General features: G+C 42.3%; 1 protein-coding gene across 4 annotated transcripts in view; it reads right to left on the bottom strand.

Moving 5' to 3' along the window:
- Positions 1-16,711, bottom strand: part of PPP2R1B (protein phosphatase 2 scaffold subunit Abeta) — a 31,742-nt gene extending 15,031 nt beyond the window's left edge. For all 4 annotated transcript variants that reach the window (XM_028105846.2, XM_028105844.2, XM_028105845.2 and 1 more), the window contains exons 1-11: positions 16,569-16,711; positions 15,631-15,721; positions 15,154-15,254; positions 11,674-11,906; positions 11,233-11,380; positions 7,027-7,182; positions 6,707-6,821; positions 6,254-6,324; positions 5,766-5,900; positions 5,087-5,260; positions 2,479-2,539 (exon numbers count right to left, since the gene is read on the bottom strand). In XM_028105846.2, the coding sequence (XP_027961647.1) occupies positions 2,479-2,539; positions 5,087-5,260; positions 5,766-5,900; positions 6,254-6,324; positions 6,707-6,821; positions 7,027-7,182; positions 11,233-11,380; positions 11,674-11,906; positions 15,154-15,254; positions 15,631-15,721; positions 16,569-16,682 (1,399 nt within the window). In that variant the 5' untranslated portion in view covers positions 16,683-16,711. The remainder of the gene's footprint in view (positions 1-2,478; positions 2,540-5,086; positions 5,261-5,765; positions 5,901-6,253; positions 6,325-6,706; positions 6,822-7,026; positions 7,183-11,232; positions 11,381-11,673; positions 11,907-15,153; positions 15,255-15,630; positions 15,722-16,568) is intronic.
- Positions 16,712-17,172: the final 461 nt, after the last annotated feature.

Below are 17,172 nucleotides of genomic sequence, written 5' to 3'. Positions count from 1 at the left end.
GCATAGCCAAGGAACTATATAATTTATTACCAATACGAAACCTGACCGTCTGTGGGAGAAGCCGCCAGTCAATGACAGCCAGAAGCATTCTCCACGGAGCCAGCTCAAGTCAACCGTTTGACCCATAACACTAACTCCCTCCCTTCACAGTCGTGGTCTTTGTCTTGGGCACAAACCCCTCCCAACTCCTCCCCCTAAGCTGGAGTTGCTAAAGCAACTGTGTCTTGTCTAATTCTGCTTTTTAATTTGCTAGCGATTTTTCTCCTCTTAATGCCATTACCATAGGAAGGGATCTCACAGCCAGAGTAACCAGAGACCACGCACACGCTCAGCCTTGACCCAGACCTCAGCTGTACTCAACTGTACTTGGCTCAATGCCTACTATGTTCTTGGCTCCCCTCAATTTTGTGCCAAAAGAATGCAAACCATTCCAGAGCTCTGCCTGTTTTCTCTCCTTGTTTTGTCTCTTTTCCTCTTTCCCTCTTCCCTCAAGGTCTGATGGACTTGAAAGGTTCCTCTGAATGCCTAACACACTCTACATGCTCACTCCAATACTTTATCCTTTCTCCTGTAAGAAATAAATTCCCCTTCTAAATTCCTCCCTCTGATCAAGATACTGTCCACTCAAACTCAGGAAAAGAGGGGACACTTTCTTCCTTATACTACTCCAGATTTTTCACAATATTCTTTTAGTAGTTTAGTAAGCAGGAAAAACGTTTCAAAAATGTAACTGATCAGTGATCACTACACAGTAGTTATCTACAATGCAAAACAAAACCAACAAAAAACCCATGTGACTAATTAAGTGCAGGACGATTTCAGAGCTGACATGTCATCAATTCAAACAATGCTTGCAATACCAACTTAGTATGCTAGCTACTGCAGAGACAGGAACAAGGGTCTCTCTTACGGTCCCAAATTGGAGGAAAGATGTCTGCAAAGTGAGGAGTAACTGACTCGTACAGACAGCAATCTTACAGAGAATGGGTGTGAGGAATTCAATTCTTTGTGGAACACTAAGACTTTAAAAGTGCCTCAGAATTTATCTAAAATGCAAGCTTTCAAAAAAAGTATATAGAATGACCCGCTGGGATATGTCCTTCCCACTAACATTAAATATGTATCGGAAATAATATAAACATTATTTTCCTAAAAGGAAAGGAATTTTTATGATTTACCAAACTTAAGTTTCATTTAAAAAGAAAAAAAATTGGACATAAAAAGATAACTTTAAAGGACAAGAAAAAGTCTTCACATCTCGTTTTAAAACACTGAAATCACCTGCAGATATATGCGTTTGCAAGATGTGCACGTTTCTCTCACACCCTCCTCTTCACTGTCTTAACCACATCATCTTCCACATGATCCAAACATGCCCTGAACAAAACCACCTCCATGTACAAGCAGACCTAAGTACCCCACTGCTCCCAAATACCCAGGCATAAGCATCACAGGTGAACAGAGATACACCCAGCACATCAGGTCTAGGTGAGATGCTGTGGAACCGAAACAGGATGCCTAGCACATGCAACACAATATGAAACCAAAGCCCACACGGGATACCATAAGCCCACAGGGACCCCCTGTGAACAGATGCCTGGACGTGGGGCCTGGCGGTGAATCTCACTGGTCCAGAAGGCGCCCCCACCCCCCCACCCATTGCTGCCTGGCAGACCAGAGAAGATACATGGACCTGAACCTTGGCAAAAAATCAACTGCTAACAAGTTAACAGGTAAGGTGGTTTTATAGAAAACATCCATTGCCTTGTCTACCTTGATAAGCAGCTTTCATGGCACTAGAAGAAAAGGATTCTGTGATTGTTGAATTATGTTATAAATACAAAGAGAAGATAGAGGTTATTTTCAAACCTATTTTCTAAAACAGCTGTTCCACCTGAGCCTGCCTGAGCTCGAGGCACTGGCAGGCGCCAGGGTACAGTAAGCCTGCCTTTCACCAAAACCAGGAATCTGGGCCCCCGCTGTCCTCAGCCATGGCTGGCATCTCCCACCCCTACACTCCTTTACTGCGCCACTGTGTACCTCCTTCTCTAAGTCACCTCAAAGAAGCCAAGTAGCCACTTCCCCCTGGGCCTTTCATCAGATTCCAATCCTTATCCTATACTGGCTAAAGACTCCAATGCCATGGTCGAGCAGAAGACCTTGGGATAAGGAAGGAGTGTATGTATAAAAAAGACAGTCTGAAAATAATAGAATGTCTAAGAAAACAGGGCAGAGACTGTTTAATGAAGAAAATAAGATTTAAGATTAAAAAAAATGGTAGAAAATAGCAATGTCAAACTTGTGTTCAAAGGAAGCTAAGTGGACTTTAATCAAAGCCTTTCTTTATCCCTACACATTGGTAGACAAAATGTCTGGTCAGATTAGGATTCCTTTCTAAAAAGGAAATAAATATATGAACAAAATGGATGTGCATAAAAACATGAGCCTTCCATAATAATCTGTGTTTAACTTACTCACCATGGTCCACAAGCCAGGCCATACATAAAGAATTCAGCTTTTCATCAAAGAACTGCACACCCTATAGATACAGAAGATTCCATTAATATGTTATCTCCAAAGTTCAGAAATCAAGGTGGTCTATTTAAATTACATTAAAATGACCTGAAAGCTAAAAAAACATGTTTCCAAATAAGCTGAATGCACGAACTAGCCAGAAAAGAAATGCATGGAATTTGATTTACAAACTGTAAACCTATTTTATTAGACAGCAATCATAAACAAAAGCCTAAGTGAGATGGCCCAAGCCCCGCTAAGTGGGAGAGAAGAGCGTGGCCAGGAGCCAGATTCAACAGTCCAGACGAGCTGGAAGAATGCACCATGGACGGTTTGCCAAGCACTATCTAGATTATTTGTAAAAATGGGCTAACCCAGGAAAATACCTGTCAATAATAATAGTTCTCAATTTTTTTTCCCTTTTTGGTTAATGTAATAAATCCTTAAGGATGAAGAAACTGACATCAAGGAAACAGACCCCAATTAAAGAGAGAATGTCTGGGATGATGGGAGAAAGCAGAGGAGGGTGAATAAAGCAGGCCCAAGACTCCAGGTTCAGCGGCCCCAGCGCAGAATCACGGGGGGAACCACCCCGGCCCTCCCCGTTCTGCTCTTCCCGCCGATAGGCGGCCAGCCCCGCACAGGCGGACTCACACACCTGCCTCTGTGGGGCTTGTGCAGCACGTGGGACAGAGCTGGCATATCCAGTGCCTCCTCTGGGGGATCTACATGTTCCAGTTTTTTTTATTTCTTTGGATGCTAAGAAGTTATTGACCAGTGAGTGTATATTTTAAATAAAGAGATGTAATACCAAGGGTCAGTGCTCTGAAAATAGTGACTTAATGAAACAGCTTTATAACAACAGATTATGAATAGGTTTTAGCATACACTTAGATTACCATGTCAGTCTTCAAAGATTTCCTTTCCATTTCATCTCCATTCATTTTCATTTCAAAAACCCATTTCATGGATTTTTCTGGAGTCTTAATTTTTATTTCCCAAGTTTTGTGGCTTAACTTTACATTTACCCACCACAGCTCACTCGCCAGGCTATATACAGAATTGAAAGAATTTTATAAACTACCTGAAATAAAAATCTATACAGATAAGAAAAATAAAAATGAAATATAACAAGATATATATAATAATAAAATACTAAACACAATAATAAAATACTAACAAGAAATTGAAGATATTGAACAAAATGTTCATGATGGATGCATGTCATCCCCTGCCAGACAGGTATGAGTCAGCCAAACTCACCCCTGCCCTGCTTCCATACTCCTCACCACAGAGCCACCAACCTCTGCCAACTTCCTGGGTCAGAGGGGAGCAGAAGCTAAAAGAAATGACACAAGAACTGCCCCTCCCTTCTGGATAGTTGTTTCAGTTTTTAGCAAACCAGTGAGGTGCTGCTGCTTTCCACTCTGGAGAGGAAGATGTAGGACAGTCACCAATGAAGCAGAGAGGGTGACCTTCAGCATTTGGGAGTGACAGAGGACAAGGAGATGACAAGATGACTTCACCTGACCCTATTAGCTACTCACAGATACCTCTGGCATCGTTTTGAATGAGACACTTCAAATTTTAAAAAACATAATGCCACTGACACACATAGGCTCACTTCATAAACTAAATATGCCAAAATAGGCAACAAATACAGTGGTCCCAGAAAAAAAAATTAATCCCACATGCTGTGATCTGAAAGTACTGGAAGGAGGGTGAGAAAGGACACACATTGCAGAATATTAGCTGTAAACTGACAAAGTGTAGGAGCTTTCTCAAAAAATATTCAGGTATTCGTTCCTTCCACATTCAACAAATGTTATGTGCCTAATTCCTGCCAGGTTCCGGCCAGCACTGCCCCAGAAGAGATCCCTTGTCTTTCTCCCCAGTCAGACGTCACCGGCACGTGGTACCCACAGCATAAGCACCTATCGAACCTAACACAGTCTAGGGCACTTAATAAAAGAGAAAGGAAAGGATGTGGCTGTAATACCCAGCACTGGAATTTTAATTAATATGATGATCAGTTAGAGTAAAACTAATCATGAAACTGAAAACAGTAACACATAATGTGATAATGTGCTCTCTGGCCTCCAGACTTCATACTCCTTTCCTATGACGAAGCCTCAACTCCCTTTAACCAGAATGTAGGAAAAGTGTACATTTTGCAATGTACACTTTTACCTTTACAAAAGGGACATTTTGCACAGAATATAGGCAAACAGCTGCCCTGAGCAAAAATCAAAGTTCTTTTCTCAGTTCAATATTCCTTCAGACAAGAGACACTAAATATCACACTATGGTATATATTTATAAAGAAACTGATTACATTCTACTATGGCTTTGCTTTTAGGTAGTGATAAGGTGAAATGTGTTTCTATAATATCCTTTGGTTAGAAGTTAATGCACTAATGAAAATAAAAACCAGCCTACAGGCAACTAGGTCCGACCATACTTTCATGCATCTAAACGAACATAATCCTATGAGCTCGTGGGCCTCCTATGTGCCACGGTCAGTGTGCACCACCTGAGGCCACCCTTCACTTCGTGGGGCACACTCACTCACCAGCTGGCCGGCCAGCAGCGGCATGTACTCAATGATGGCCAGCCGGACCCTCCACTTGGCATCTTCAGCCAGCTCCACTATGGCAGGAAGGAGAGACTGAGAGAGCTGACGGATCCCAATCACTTCATTTACACAGTCCAAGTTAGAGATGATATTCAAACGAACTTCTGGACACTGTAAATACCCAAGTCCCAAAAGAACACATATAAGAGTCAAGTTCTCTGCCCGATATTCCCCTACTGTCATGTTGAGATAAAAACTGCCTTGAGAATTAATGTAATAATACATGCAAAGCATTTATGATCACGTCTGACAGACAGTATTACTCAATAAATGTTAGCCATCGTTGCAATTCTGACACTAGCATATTTAAATTTAAATTTAAAACATTTAAAACAAAGCTACATTAGCTTTAAGGAGAAGACACCGGTGCGTATCAGAATGAATCAGGCAGGGAGGACACAAAGACACTTTCAGGACTCCAGCAATGGCTCCTTGTGCTCACTTTCTGCAGAAGTTGTAACTCCCTCCCCAAACACAGGAATTGTCACTGGTTCAAAATAAGCTACCTTTTTTTATCCCCTAATCCCTGTTTGAGTTCTATTTTCGTGAAACCCCAAACCAAAACCAAACCAAATCACTGACTATCAAAGGCAATAGAATTTTTAGCCAGACTCACCTCATCCTTTAACTGAGCTAAAAAAAGAGGTAGAAGGTGTTCAATGGTATTCTCTTTGCCCAAAATGGTAGATAATCCCATAATCACAGAAGCTAAAGCCGATTTGACGTGTTGATTTGTATCAGATACTAATTCCTAAAATAAAATCAAAATTAAAAACTTTTCTTTTTGGCAAGACAACAGAAACTTCCATACCATCGCCCAAGGAATTTAAAGAGACAGCACTATTTCAATATTGATTAGTTGATCAATTTCCTCAAGCCATCTGTTAGATAATAGAAACCTATGCACCAAAGAGCATTTTACAGTAACAAACGCTAATAAGTAACAAATAACAGTGTCATATTAATGTGACTGTCCCAATCATTCCCTATCCACCCTTAAACTTGAAGAGCTTTAAGGTAAAACAAAGAAACAAAAAAACTGAGGTAAAGTTTACCTTATACAGGGCAAGGTAAAACAAAAAAAAGGTAAACAAAAAGGTTTACCTTTATAAAGGGCAGAATTTGATTCATAATTATGGTCTCTCTACCTTCAGGGGGCAAGTTCTCACAAAGTTCTGAAAGAGAGAAAAAGAAAAAACTACTAATGCTTACATACAGCCATTTACAAGCAACCAGGTTTATCAACAGTTGCAACTTAAATCATGTTTAAGCAAATAAGCTCCAAACGGGGAAAACAGCTCTTATTCTAAATGTACTTTTCATCAATCTATATGCCATATACACCAATCCAACCTGCAAAGGCATCTTTTTTACAAAAACAAGATAAAATGGCTATATGGTTTTAAATATAAAGGGAGTAGCCTTGTCCCACAATGTGACATTCCTACACAATGAAATCGCCTTATTGAAAAACATGCCCACAACAAAAACCATACAAAATTTGCTGACATTAAAAAAAATGCACCAAAATGAATGATATAAACTGAACTCCTTAACCTTTTACTTTGTGGGCAGCAGCTGCTCGGACTTCAGCTTCACAGTCTTTAAGTAGGTTCTGAAAGGCGGGGATGAGGTCATTTAGGGTGATTTTAGGACCCACAGCTTTCTGGAGCTATAAAAAAATTTGTACAGGTTTCAATGTCTCCTAACAAGTTAATTAACATGAACAAAACAAAACAGTGTAACCTTCAAGTATGTTTTTGCTACAAGCACTTCCAATTCAGAAGAATTAAGAAACTTTTGGTACACAGAAAATCTGTGGGTTTGGATTTTTTTTTTCTCTTAGTACTTTAAAAATGTCAGTACAATAATTTTACCTCTGAAAACTTGTCAGCTACCATGTAGCGAACCCTCCAAGATTTATCTTCTGCTGCTTGCCGAAGTGTAGGCATCACCAAAGCCTCAAGGTCCTCCTGAGACAGTAACTGGGCAATGCTGACACAAGCTTCCACAGCCAGGAGACGCACTGAATCCTAAAGGAACAAAATTTCTCTGTTAGACAAAATTTATGGAGAGCCACAAGGCAGTATAGTATGTGTTGTGTGGGGCAGTGCTGTGGGTGTCATTCAAAAGAAAAAAAAACAAAAACACTACATAGAGCTTCATGTCTTTATGTCTTAAAACATACTTTGCCTAGAATGGCATATCAAAGCCATAAAAGTAGAAACGACCTTGTTCTAGAGTCAACAGTAAAGTAATTCCCTCAGCTGGAATGCAGAGTTTTTATTAAGGAAAACGAAATGAAAATGTAAAAATTAAATGAAAAAAAGAACATTTTAATGATATCTTCAAGGCCTTCCTAGAAGTTGTTAAGGGATAAAAAAATGAAAACTATACGTGAACAAACTGTTAACAGATCACAACAAAAACAGAATAAAGGAAAGGGAAACAGGAAGCTCAGTCGTCCAAATACTCGGTTTGGGGTGGCAGTAATAGTAGGCATGAGATGACTTGGAAAGAAATACACAGAAAAACAAAATAGCAATTTAAAAAAAAAACAAAAACCCACTGGATTTGAATGTTGAGAATCAGGGACAGAGTAACTTTGAGGTAGCCAAGCCTAGAAAAATGCAGCAAAAAGTTGAGAAACGTATGAGATTAATGAACTCAACTTCCCGAATGTAAATTGCCAAGTGTCAATGTGATACCCATATGTCCTTTGAGCAAGTAGAAATACACAATTAGACAAATCAATGAGAAATTAGGAATTGAGATTATAGTTTTAGGAATCATAAATATGTTAAGTGGAAACTAAAAATACGTAAACATAAGCACCCAGGAGGGAGACCAAAAATGTGAATAGTGTGTGTGCATATACGATGACGTATTTTATATATATTACACATACATACATGAAAGAGAGATAAGGGACTCCAACTTTTCAAAATATTACAAATTTTAAAAATTCTTCGTCAACAATAATTTACTATATGCCTAGAATGCTCACTCCTCTATCCAAATGAACAAGCCAAAAAGAAGGCAGAACTAGGTTCTTATTAGTGGCTATACCAATATTTTTGGAATCCAAAAACAATGCTTAATCAAGGGACTACTATCATCTATGGAAATATATACCAATAAATACTTGTCAATCAATTACCCTTCCCCCCTATGCTTGCTCCTCCATCTCAGCAATGACACCACCACCCACCCAGTTTGGGCTCAAACCAAAGATCAAGGTCTCTGATTGCTCCTCCCCTCATCCCATCTAATCCCATCACAGCCCTAATGATGCTGCCTCTGAACTTGTCTCTAGATTCTCTCCACCTTCACTGTACCACTTTCATTCACCATTGTGTCTTGCCTGAATTATTCCAAAAGTCTCCTAACTAGTCTTGCTATTTCTAATCTCGCCCCTGCCCCTTATAATTCGGCTTTCACCCAGAAGCCAGAATGTTTTTTAAAATGTGAATTACATCAAGTCACACCACCCCTGCTTAAAATCTACGTGTATTCTCACTGCACCTAGAATAAGAAATCCAAACTCCATACCCTGACTTACAGGGCCTCTGCCTATCTTCTCCAACCTCATAGCCCACCAGAGTCCCTATCACCCATTATGTTCCAATGCTAGGTGTCCTCTCCTCCTGCAATTCTCTTTTCCTGGAATTCTGGCACTCCAGGAAAGGGTATGGCTGGCATTCTTCTTCTGTGTCTCAGTTTATATCACCTCTTCAGAGTCCTTCTCTAACTAACCAGTCTAGACGAATGCCCTATAATCACTTCCTATTACGTCACCCTCCTTTATTTTCATCAGGGTGTTTATCATTAGTGCTTATTGATCTGTTAATATTATCTGTTTTCCTTCATCAAAATGTACACTCCATGACAGAAGGGCCTTTGTATGCCTTTTTAACACTGGACCCCAGCACCAGAACAGTGCCTGATATGTAGCAGGTACTCAATATTTTTTCAATGAATTAGTAAGCCAAGAACGGCAATTCTATCAGTGGTCAGACAGAATATACATACACACATTTTACAACGAAGCACTTAATATTTTTTCTAATATAAACACTAGAAATTATATGCCTCTTAACAAAAAATACAATCCCACATATGAAGTGGTCTTACTACACCAAAAATATCAAATCTAAATCTCATTAAGCCTCTAGATCAGGGATGGGGCAATAATTGGCCAAATCCAGGACTGCAGCAATAATTGGCCAAATCCAGGACTGCAGCTACTTTATGTAAATAAAGTTTTATTAGAACACCACCATGCCCATTAGTTTACACATTATGGTGCTTTTGTGCTGCAAGAGCAGAGTTGAGTAGTTACAACAGAAACCGGCTCACAAAGCCAAAAATATTTACTATCCGGCCCTTTACAGAGAAAGTTTGCAAACCCTCCTCTCCCACACTAGATTCAACTATCAATCTGCAAGAAATACAGAGGACAAAGGAAAATGTTAAATTATACCATGGGAAGCATAATCAACAAAATCCTAATTAAGGACTCTAAACCTATCTGTCCAATGTGGTAACTACTACCCACCTACGGCTTCGGAGAACACGAAATGTGGCTGGTGTCACATGTTCAAATGATCATTATTTTGGACAAACTGGCTTAAATAAATTATTAAAATTAATTTCCCATTTTTTACTTTTTAAAATGTGACTACTAGAAAACCTAAAATTAACTTACATTCTATTTGTTAAACAGTGCTGTTTTAAACTATAATGTTGAAGCAATAAATGTACAGAGAAGTTAAGAGGTGGTTACCACGAAAGTCAAGTGTTATCTGAAGCGGGCAGGGAGCAGGTGTGTTTGAGAGGGAACATGTGGTAGGCTTCTAGGGTAGCGGCTGTCAAAGTTCTGTTTGCTAATAAGATGACATTACCTTATTCATGGAGCTGTATATTTTGTGCTCTTTTCTATATGCAATTTTAATAACATTTTTAAATTATTTTGAAAGTAAGATTTACCATCTTTCAATCTAGGATCTGAAAATGACACTCATCAGTATGTGTCTGGTGCTCTTGGTCCTATACATGTGAAGTGCTTCTAGGATAGACAGTAGGCAAATTAAAACCTGAAAGGATTCTTCTAGAGTCCAGAAACTCTGGGGGCAGATCCTCTGAACCATAAAGAGAGGCAGTACACCCTGGCTGTGAAGGCTGTGCACTCTGGAGCCAAACTGCCTAGATTCCCATCCCATCTCTACCACTGCTGACTGTGCAACCCTGAAAAAGTTACTTCAATTTTCTGTGTCTGTTTCCTAATATGTAAAATGGCATATCTACCTCATGGGGCTTTTATGAGGACCGAAGTACTTCTTATATGTACACCTCTTAAGACAGGCTGAGAAAAATCTCATATTTAATGTAGTGCTCCTTATTATTTCCACCCCAGAAAGATATAGATCCTTGGATTTAGAATTGCTATTATGCAAAGTCACCCTATACATTCATCCAGAGGATACAGAAGGTCAAACAGCCTTCTCAACACATGCTCTGCTTGTTTAACTGAAAGTCAAAAATTCCAGGCAACATTACTCCCCTCATGACTGGCTGCAATGCACAAAAGTATGTTACCCCTTAACACAGCTATGGTCTTCCCTTCTAACATGGCTCCCACTTCCTCTTTTTTTTTTAAGATTTTATTCATTTATTTGAGAGAGAGAGAGAGAGTACACACGCACAAGCAGGAGGAGTGTCAGGCAGAGGGAGAAGGAGAAGCAGACTCCCTGCTGAGCAGAGATTCCCGACGTGGGGCTCGATCCCAGGATCCCAGGATCACCACCTGAGCCCAAGGCAGCCGCTTAACTAACTGAGCCACCCAGGCGCCCTCCCATTTCCTCTTTGACTCTTCTTTTAACCACTGCTAATATAAGAGAAAATCATGGTCTGGTTAAGAAAGAAATATAAGGACACTGAGATGGGTCATATTAAACTTTATCCAGCCCAGACTTAAGTATCAATTTGGCAAAAAGGATCCTAACATGAGAACCAAAACTCCCCTTAAAACATTAGAGGAAAGGAGCATATCAATGTACCTTAAATACTAAAGGTTAACGTACCTGTTCATCTGAAGCTAGATTAGTGAACAGTGGAACAATTTCACTTTTCACACTGTCTAATTCCAAAACTTTTGCAAATTCGCCCAGTTTGGAAGCGGCAGCACGTCGTACCATTGGAGTGTCATCTGAGCACAAGGAACGGAAGTGCCTGGAGCAAATAAAATAATGAAGGCATTTCCTGTCAAATACCATCAATTAAACACCCCCAACACATACACACACAGAGCCATTTTATCTCTCACAAATATCAGTGATTAGGCTTTTACTCATGGAAGTCAAATATAAAACCACTAGTATATTCAACTGAATGATAAAAAAGTCATGTTACCACTTCTCCTATCCTGCTATCAGCCACTCACTGGTAACAGGGTATTACTGTGTAAATTGTCAGCTATGAGTTCCCAATAATCCCAAATAACTAAAAAAAACACCATATCTTACTGTCTAATTTCTGCTTTGACAGCATTTGAAGCCCTGGGATAGCAAACGCTGAACAAACCACACGCAGATGTGCGAGAAGTGAACCAATCCCCACTCGCCAGGCGCTTCACCAGAGGTACAAAGTGAGCTTCCAGAGCAATGGGAGTATGCTCCTGGGAGATCTGCCTCAGGGACTCCACAGCCTTGTCTCGAACCACGGTCTCTTCCACAGTCGCCAGACTTTCCAAAGGAGGCTAAAAAGACCAAAAAGGAAAAATCAGAGAAGAAAACTTAGGGAATCAGGTTAGCTACAGATTATCACCTTTTAAAGTGACTGAAGGGAGGTGGTACATGTAACCAGAATGTTAGCTACAGCACACCAAATGGTTACTTTCAGTTCACACAGTGATAACATATGGCGTGTCCAACCTGAAGACACGACTTCTGTAGGACAGCCAAGATCTCATGTCCCAGATGGCAATTCCCAGATGGTGTCTACAAATGACACACTGGAGACTTGACACAATATTAATATTACTGCGAGCTGAAAGACTAGGTTTAAGAGATATGTAGCCAAATTCAGATAAGATCATGTTTATTTCCTCAAGAGTAAGTGCAAAAACATGAGCAACACCGGGTACCACAATTACATGATGACATCTCATCAGGCCATGGAGCCCACACAGGTTTTGGAGTATTATTCTACCATTCCTGGAAATGCAAGCAACCCTTGTCCACTAGCTCCACACCATCAACTTATCTAACATATGAAAGGCTGAGTACAGAATCTCTTTTCAGAATACATCCGAAATCTTATGAGCCAGACATAGAGCAGGAGTCCCTGACAGAACAACGAAGAGTACAGACATGGTAGGAATCCTTGTTTGTAGCTTCGGAAATAGAAGAGACCAAAAAGGTCGGTCTGGACCAGGAGAAGTAAGTGAACATGACACAGCCCAGTGAAAAGTGCAAGAGAGCTGGTTCTCTGAACCTCTACCTTTCTTGGTGTGCATTTGAGTTAGGTATATTCAGCATATGCCATGACCTGCAAATGTTAAAGACAAAATCCACATACAGAACTGACCAAGAGAGTGAAACAGAATTATGAGTCAACCTAATAATGAGTCTACCTAATAATATATTTCAAAAATTGTTTGATACACACAGAAGTAGAAAGTACTCAGCTTTCCTATGAGGTATTTCAGAAGCCCTCTGAAAAGATACCGCTTTCTTACTTGCTTGCGAATGAGTCTCATGATCTACCCTTGCCTTCTCTTAGCTGCTCTCGTATAGTATCACTGGCCGGTCTCTATCACCACTGTAAAATAAGGCCAAGCTCCTGAGAAATCAATTAGGAGTTGTCTCTGGATTTGAACTCTGCCTACTTCTACAGGCCCTCTCCCTACGGCCCCACCCACCACTCCAATATACTCTGGCTCAACACACCAGCAAGGCAACCTGTTTCACACTTCCAAACCCCTGAATCAATGGATGATTACTGTTATATTATAGTACTGAGGACAGGGAAAAAAAAGGCAGACAGGTTCCTTGTTCTGTGGACTTTATATTCTAGTGGAGGAAGACAACCGATCAAGAAAACAATCATATGGTGAGGAGTACTTTGTGAAAAAATAGAATAGGATGATGTGGTAAGGGGAGACGAGGAGGCAATTTCAGGTTGGGTGTTCAGAGAGGCCTCTTTGAGAAGATGCACTAAAGCTGATATCTGAATGACAAGGAACCAGCCACCAGAAGCCCAAAGAACCTTAGCGGGGAATACCTAGGGCAATAATCCTAAGGCAATAACAAGCTTGGTTTATTCAAAGAACAAAGACCACTGTAAATAAAATGAGGTTATCAAGAGGGAACATGGCACGAGATAAATTCATAGAGATAGCTTGTCCCTTAGTTTACAAAACCTATGGTAGGAATTTGGATTTTCTAAGAGCTAAGGCAGGAAGTGATCCCTTTGCTGGGTGAAGAGTGAACTAGAGGGAGAAGGTGAGAGGCAAGAGTGGAAAGCACCTGGTTAGGATGTTATTGCATCTCAAGGAAAGGTCTGGGAAGACGAGAGGAAAGAGGAGCTAGGTAGTAGTGGGGAGGAAGGAAAGTGAACTGATTTGGAATGTACACAGAATCTATAGGAATTACTAATGCACTGAATGTAGAAAATGACGGAAAGAGGATGCACGAATGTCTTCTAGGTTTTGGCTTGTCCAAGTGGGTAGACAATGATGCAATTTACTGAGATGGAACCACTAAATGAGAGGCATACTTTAGGGAGAAAACTGAGTTGTTTCAGGCATGTTAAATTTGAAATGCCTAATCGACATCCAAGTGGAAAAACCATAGGCAGATATGTAAAGAGATATAAGCAGATATTTATATCCATGGAAAGGTCAGAGGTAGAAATAGAAATCACAAATTAGCATCATATAGACAGTATTTAAGCCATGAAGCATACATCTCTATCTTGTCCAACTGGTGAATTCCTAATCATCCTTCAAAACCTAGTTTAGACATCACCTCCCAAGAGGTTTTCTCTCATCGCCCTTAGTTAATCTCTTTCTCCTTTCTACTATTTAGGTACCCTGTATGTGCTTCTATTTTTCCATCTAACACTGTACAGTAACTACTTGTTGACAAAGAAGGGCAGAGACCTTATTACATTCACACCTGTCTCCTTTAACATTAACACTATAACTCCAGTGCCTGATATATACAGTAGGCTCTCAGTAAATGTCACCCAAATTGAACTGAACTCATCAAATCCACAAAGTAAGTCAGAAGCACACCGTAGGCTTATGATCAAAGATAAAAAGCTAATAAACAATTCCAAGGAGGCTGACTGGTTCAGTCTGTAGAGCATGCAGTTTTGTTTTTTTTTCCCTTAGATTTTATTTGAGAGAGAGAGAGAGAGAGAGCACGCGCACGAGCGGGGGGTTGGGGGTGGAGATGGAAAAGCAGGCTCCCCACCGAGCAGGGAGCCCAACTCGGATCCAGGACCCTAGGATCATGACCTGAGCCAAAGGCATACGCTTAATGACTAAGCCACCCAGGCTCCCCAGAGCATGTGGTTCTTGATCTGAAGTTGTGAGTTCGAGCCCCGTGCTGGGTGTAGAGATTAAATAAATAAAAACTTAAAAAAAAGGAGGGGGTGCAGCTAATAAACATTTCCATAATCATGACACTGCTAGATGAGAATTAAGATCTCCAATTTTGTCGGAGGGGGGCGGGAGAGAACCCACAAAAACAATCACACCCTTTTCCTCCCAACATCTAAACTAACAAGTAAGTCCACAGAGGCAGAAAAGAAAAGAGGAAGTTCTTATGCTCATAGTGAGAAAAATGAAGCGCCTACATTATTTGTTTTCCCAAGAGCCAACACTGTGACTATCCATAAAAAAAAAAACTGCATTAAAAATGCTGTAGTGTTCCTATCACTAATTTATCATTTATACTGGAAAAGTTCTGGAAGGATGGTAGGCAGAATATACTTACCAGCAAACAGTGGGCAAAGTCAGGACCTCCCACCAGGCCAGTGAAATTTCCCAGTTGCTCAGCAAGAGCTAACAGTACCTCATCTTCATCGTAAATTGTATCTGAAAATGACAATAACCCAGTACTCATCAACAAGGATAGCTGGCCCAGATACTCACACAAAACTAGGAATAGACTCCATATTTAATTAGATAGTCCTGTCACAATCTTAACAGCATTCTGGATCTGTCTTACATGTATTAGAAATTGACAATCCTGTATCAATTATTTTCCCATTAGCTAAATAGTTAATGTTTTAATAAAAGTCTGGCCACAACATTACACTACGCCCTGTCTTGTTTCTTTTGCGCAGAAAGCATCAGGCTCAGTTTAGTACTTAATTGCATGGGTAAATAATTCTAAAAAAGAGTCCAAGTTTTGAAAGTCACTGGAAAATGGCAATGGCCATGCTTTTCTTTAAACAAAAAATTCACAAACCTGTAAGGAATGGCAGCAGTTCTGTTCGCGTCCTTTCTACTCCAAGTGCTAGAGCAATTGTTGATAACTTCTTAATACTGTTGAGGCGGAGCTTTAAAAAAAAAAAAAAGAAAGAAAGTGGAAAGAATGAAGTAAACAATTGTGATTTAGACCAAAAGACAAAAGTTGCAAACAGGTGAGATAATGACATTGAGTGACAAGGAGGAAAACCTTCAATTTAGATTTTATTCTATGAGGAACCTCGGGAGCAGTGGGAACACAGCTTCATTTTAGCCAAAGGAAGGTTTCTTAAGAGCAACACTCAAAGGGCCCATTAGAAAAAGGAAAAAAAATACCACATCCAGGAAGTGAGACAATTTCAAAATGAGAACACTCTGGCAGCGGTGAAGCAGGTGAAATGGTTGAATACAACCCTTGGCTTTCCAAAGAAAAGTTACACCAGAGCTGATACATCGACTTCTCTAGGGTTAATAAGCCACCCCACTCTCTCTGTAGCCAACAAGCCAGGCGGGTTTCCAAGCCGAGAGGAAGGCTTTCATCCACCTGCAGCTCACAGGGCCCCTTCGGCATCCCTGCAGCCCGCTCCAGCCTCCTCGGGCCCGCGCCGCCCTCCTCCCGGCCCAGGACAGGACACGCGTTCCCTCCCTTCCCAGCACCGCCCGGAAGGGGCGCCCCTGCGGGAAGCCGGTGCTCCCACAACCGCCGGGACCGGGCGGGACGCCTCAGGCGCTGGGAGGAGGGGTGCTGGAGAGGCCCGGGGAAAGGTCTGGTCGAGCCAGCGCAGGCCCTCATGAGCCTTTATCCTCCTCCACACCAAATTTGTGCTCCAAGTGGGGCTCTTCCAGTCCCCCGGCGTCCCCCACCACGGAGCCGGCCTTCCTCCTTCCCCATCACATGCCGGCCAGACCCGCCTCCACTCCCCGGCCCGATTCCAGTACCTGCACGTCCTCGTTGCGGAGCTCGTCAATTAAAACCGCAATCGGGTATAGCGAATCGTCTCCATCTCCTCCCGCTGCCCCCGGGCCGGTCCCGGGCCCCGCTGCGCCCGCCATGTTCTTTCTCCTCCGGCTGGTCGCCACCGCCCGCCCCGCGCCCAGGCCCCGCCCCGCGCCCAGGCCCCGCCCCGCGCCCAGGCCCCGCCCCGCGCCCAGGCCCCGCCCCGCGCCCAGGCCCCGCCCCGCGCCCAGGCCCCGCCCCGCGCCCAGGCCCCGCCCCGCGCCCAGGCCCCGCCCCGCGCCCAGGCCCCGCCCCGCGCCCAGGCCCCGCCCCGCGCCCAGGCCCCGCCCCGCGCCCAGGCCCCGCCCCGCGCCCAGGCCCCGCCCCGCGCCCAGGCCCCGCCCCGCGCCCAGGCCCCGCCCCGCGCCCAGGCCGGCGGAACTAAGACCCTCGCTCCCACTCCGCGGAGGCGGGGGAACAGAGTCCTTGCCGGGGTGGTGGAGGTCCCCGCGCGGACTTCGTTGTGGGAGCTGTACGTTTAAACTCCAGAAGAAGGGTGGGCTGAGAAAGCGAACGGAGCCCCCGCATCCTTTACACAGCCGAAAG

The sequence above is a fragment of the Eumetopias jubatus genome, unplaced genomic scaffold, assembly GCF_037043125.1.
Source record: "Eumetopias jubatus isolate StellerSeaLion01/CBP00866 unplaced genomic scaffold, mEumJub1_p1.0 scaffold_13, whole genome shotgun sequence".
In the NCBI taxonomy this organism is placed as follows: Eukaryota; Metazoa; Chordata; class Mammalia; order Carnivora; family Otariidae; genus Eumetopias; species Eumetopias jubatus.
Note: the sequence above shows the minus strand (reverse complement) of the source record. Positions and strands in the feature narration are given on the sequence as shown.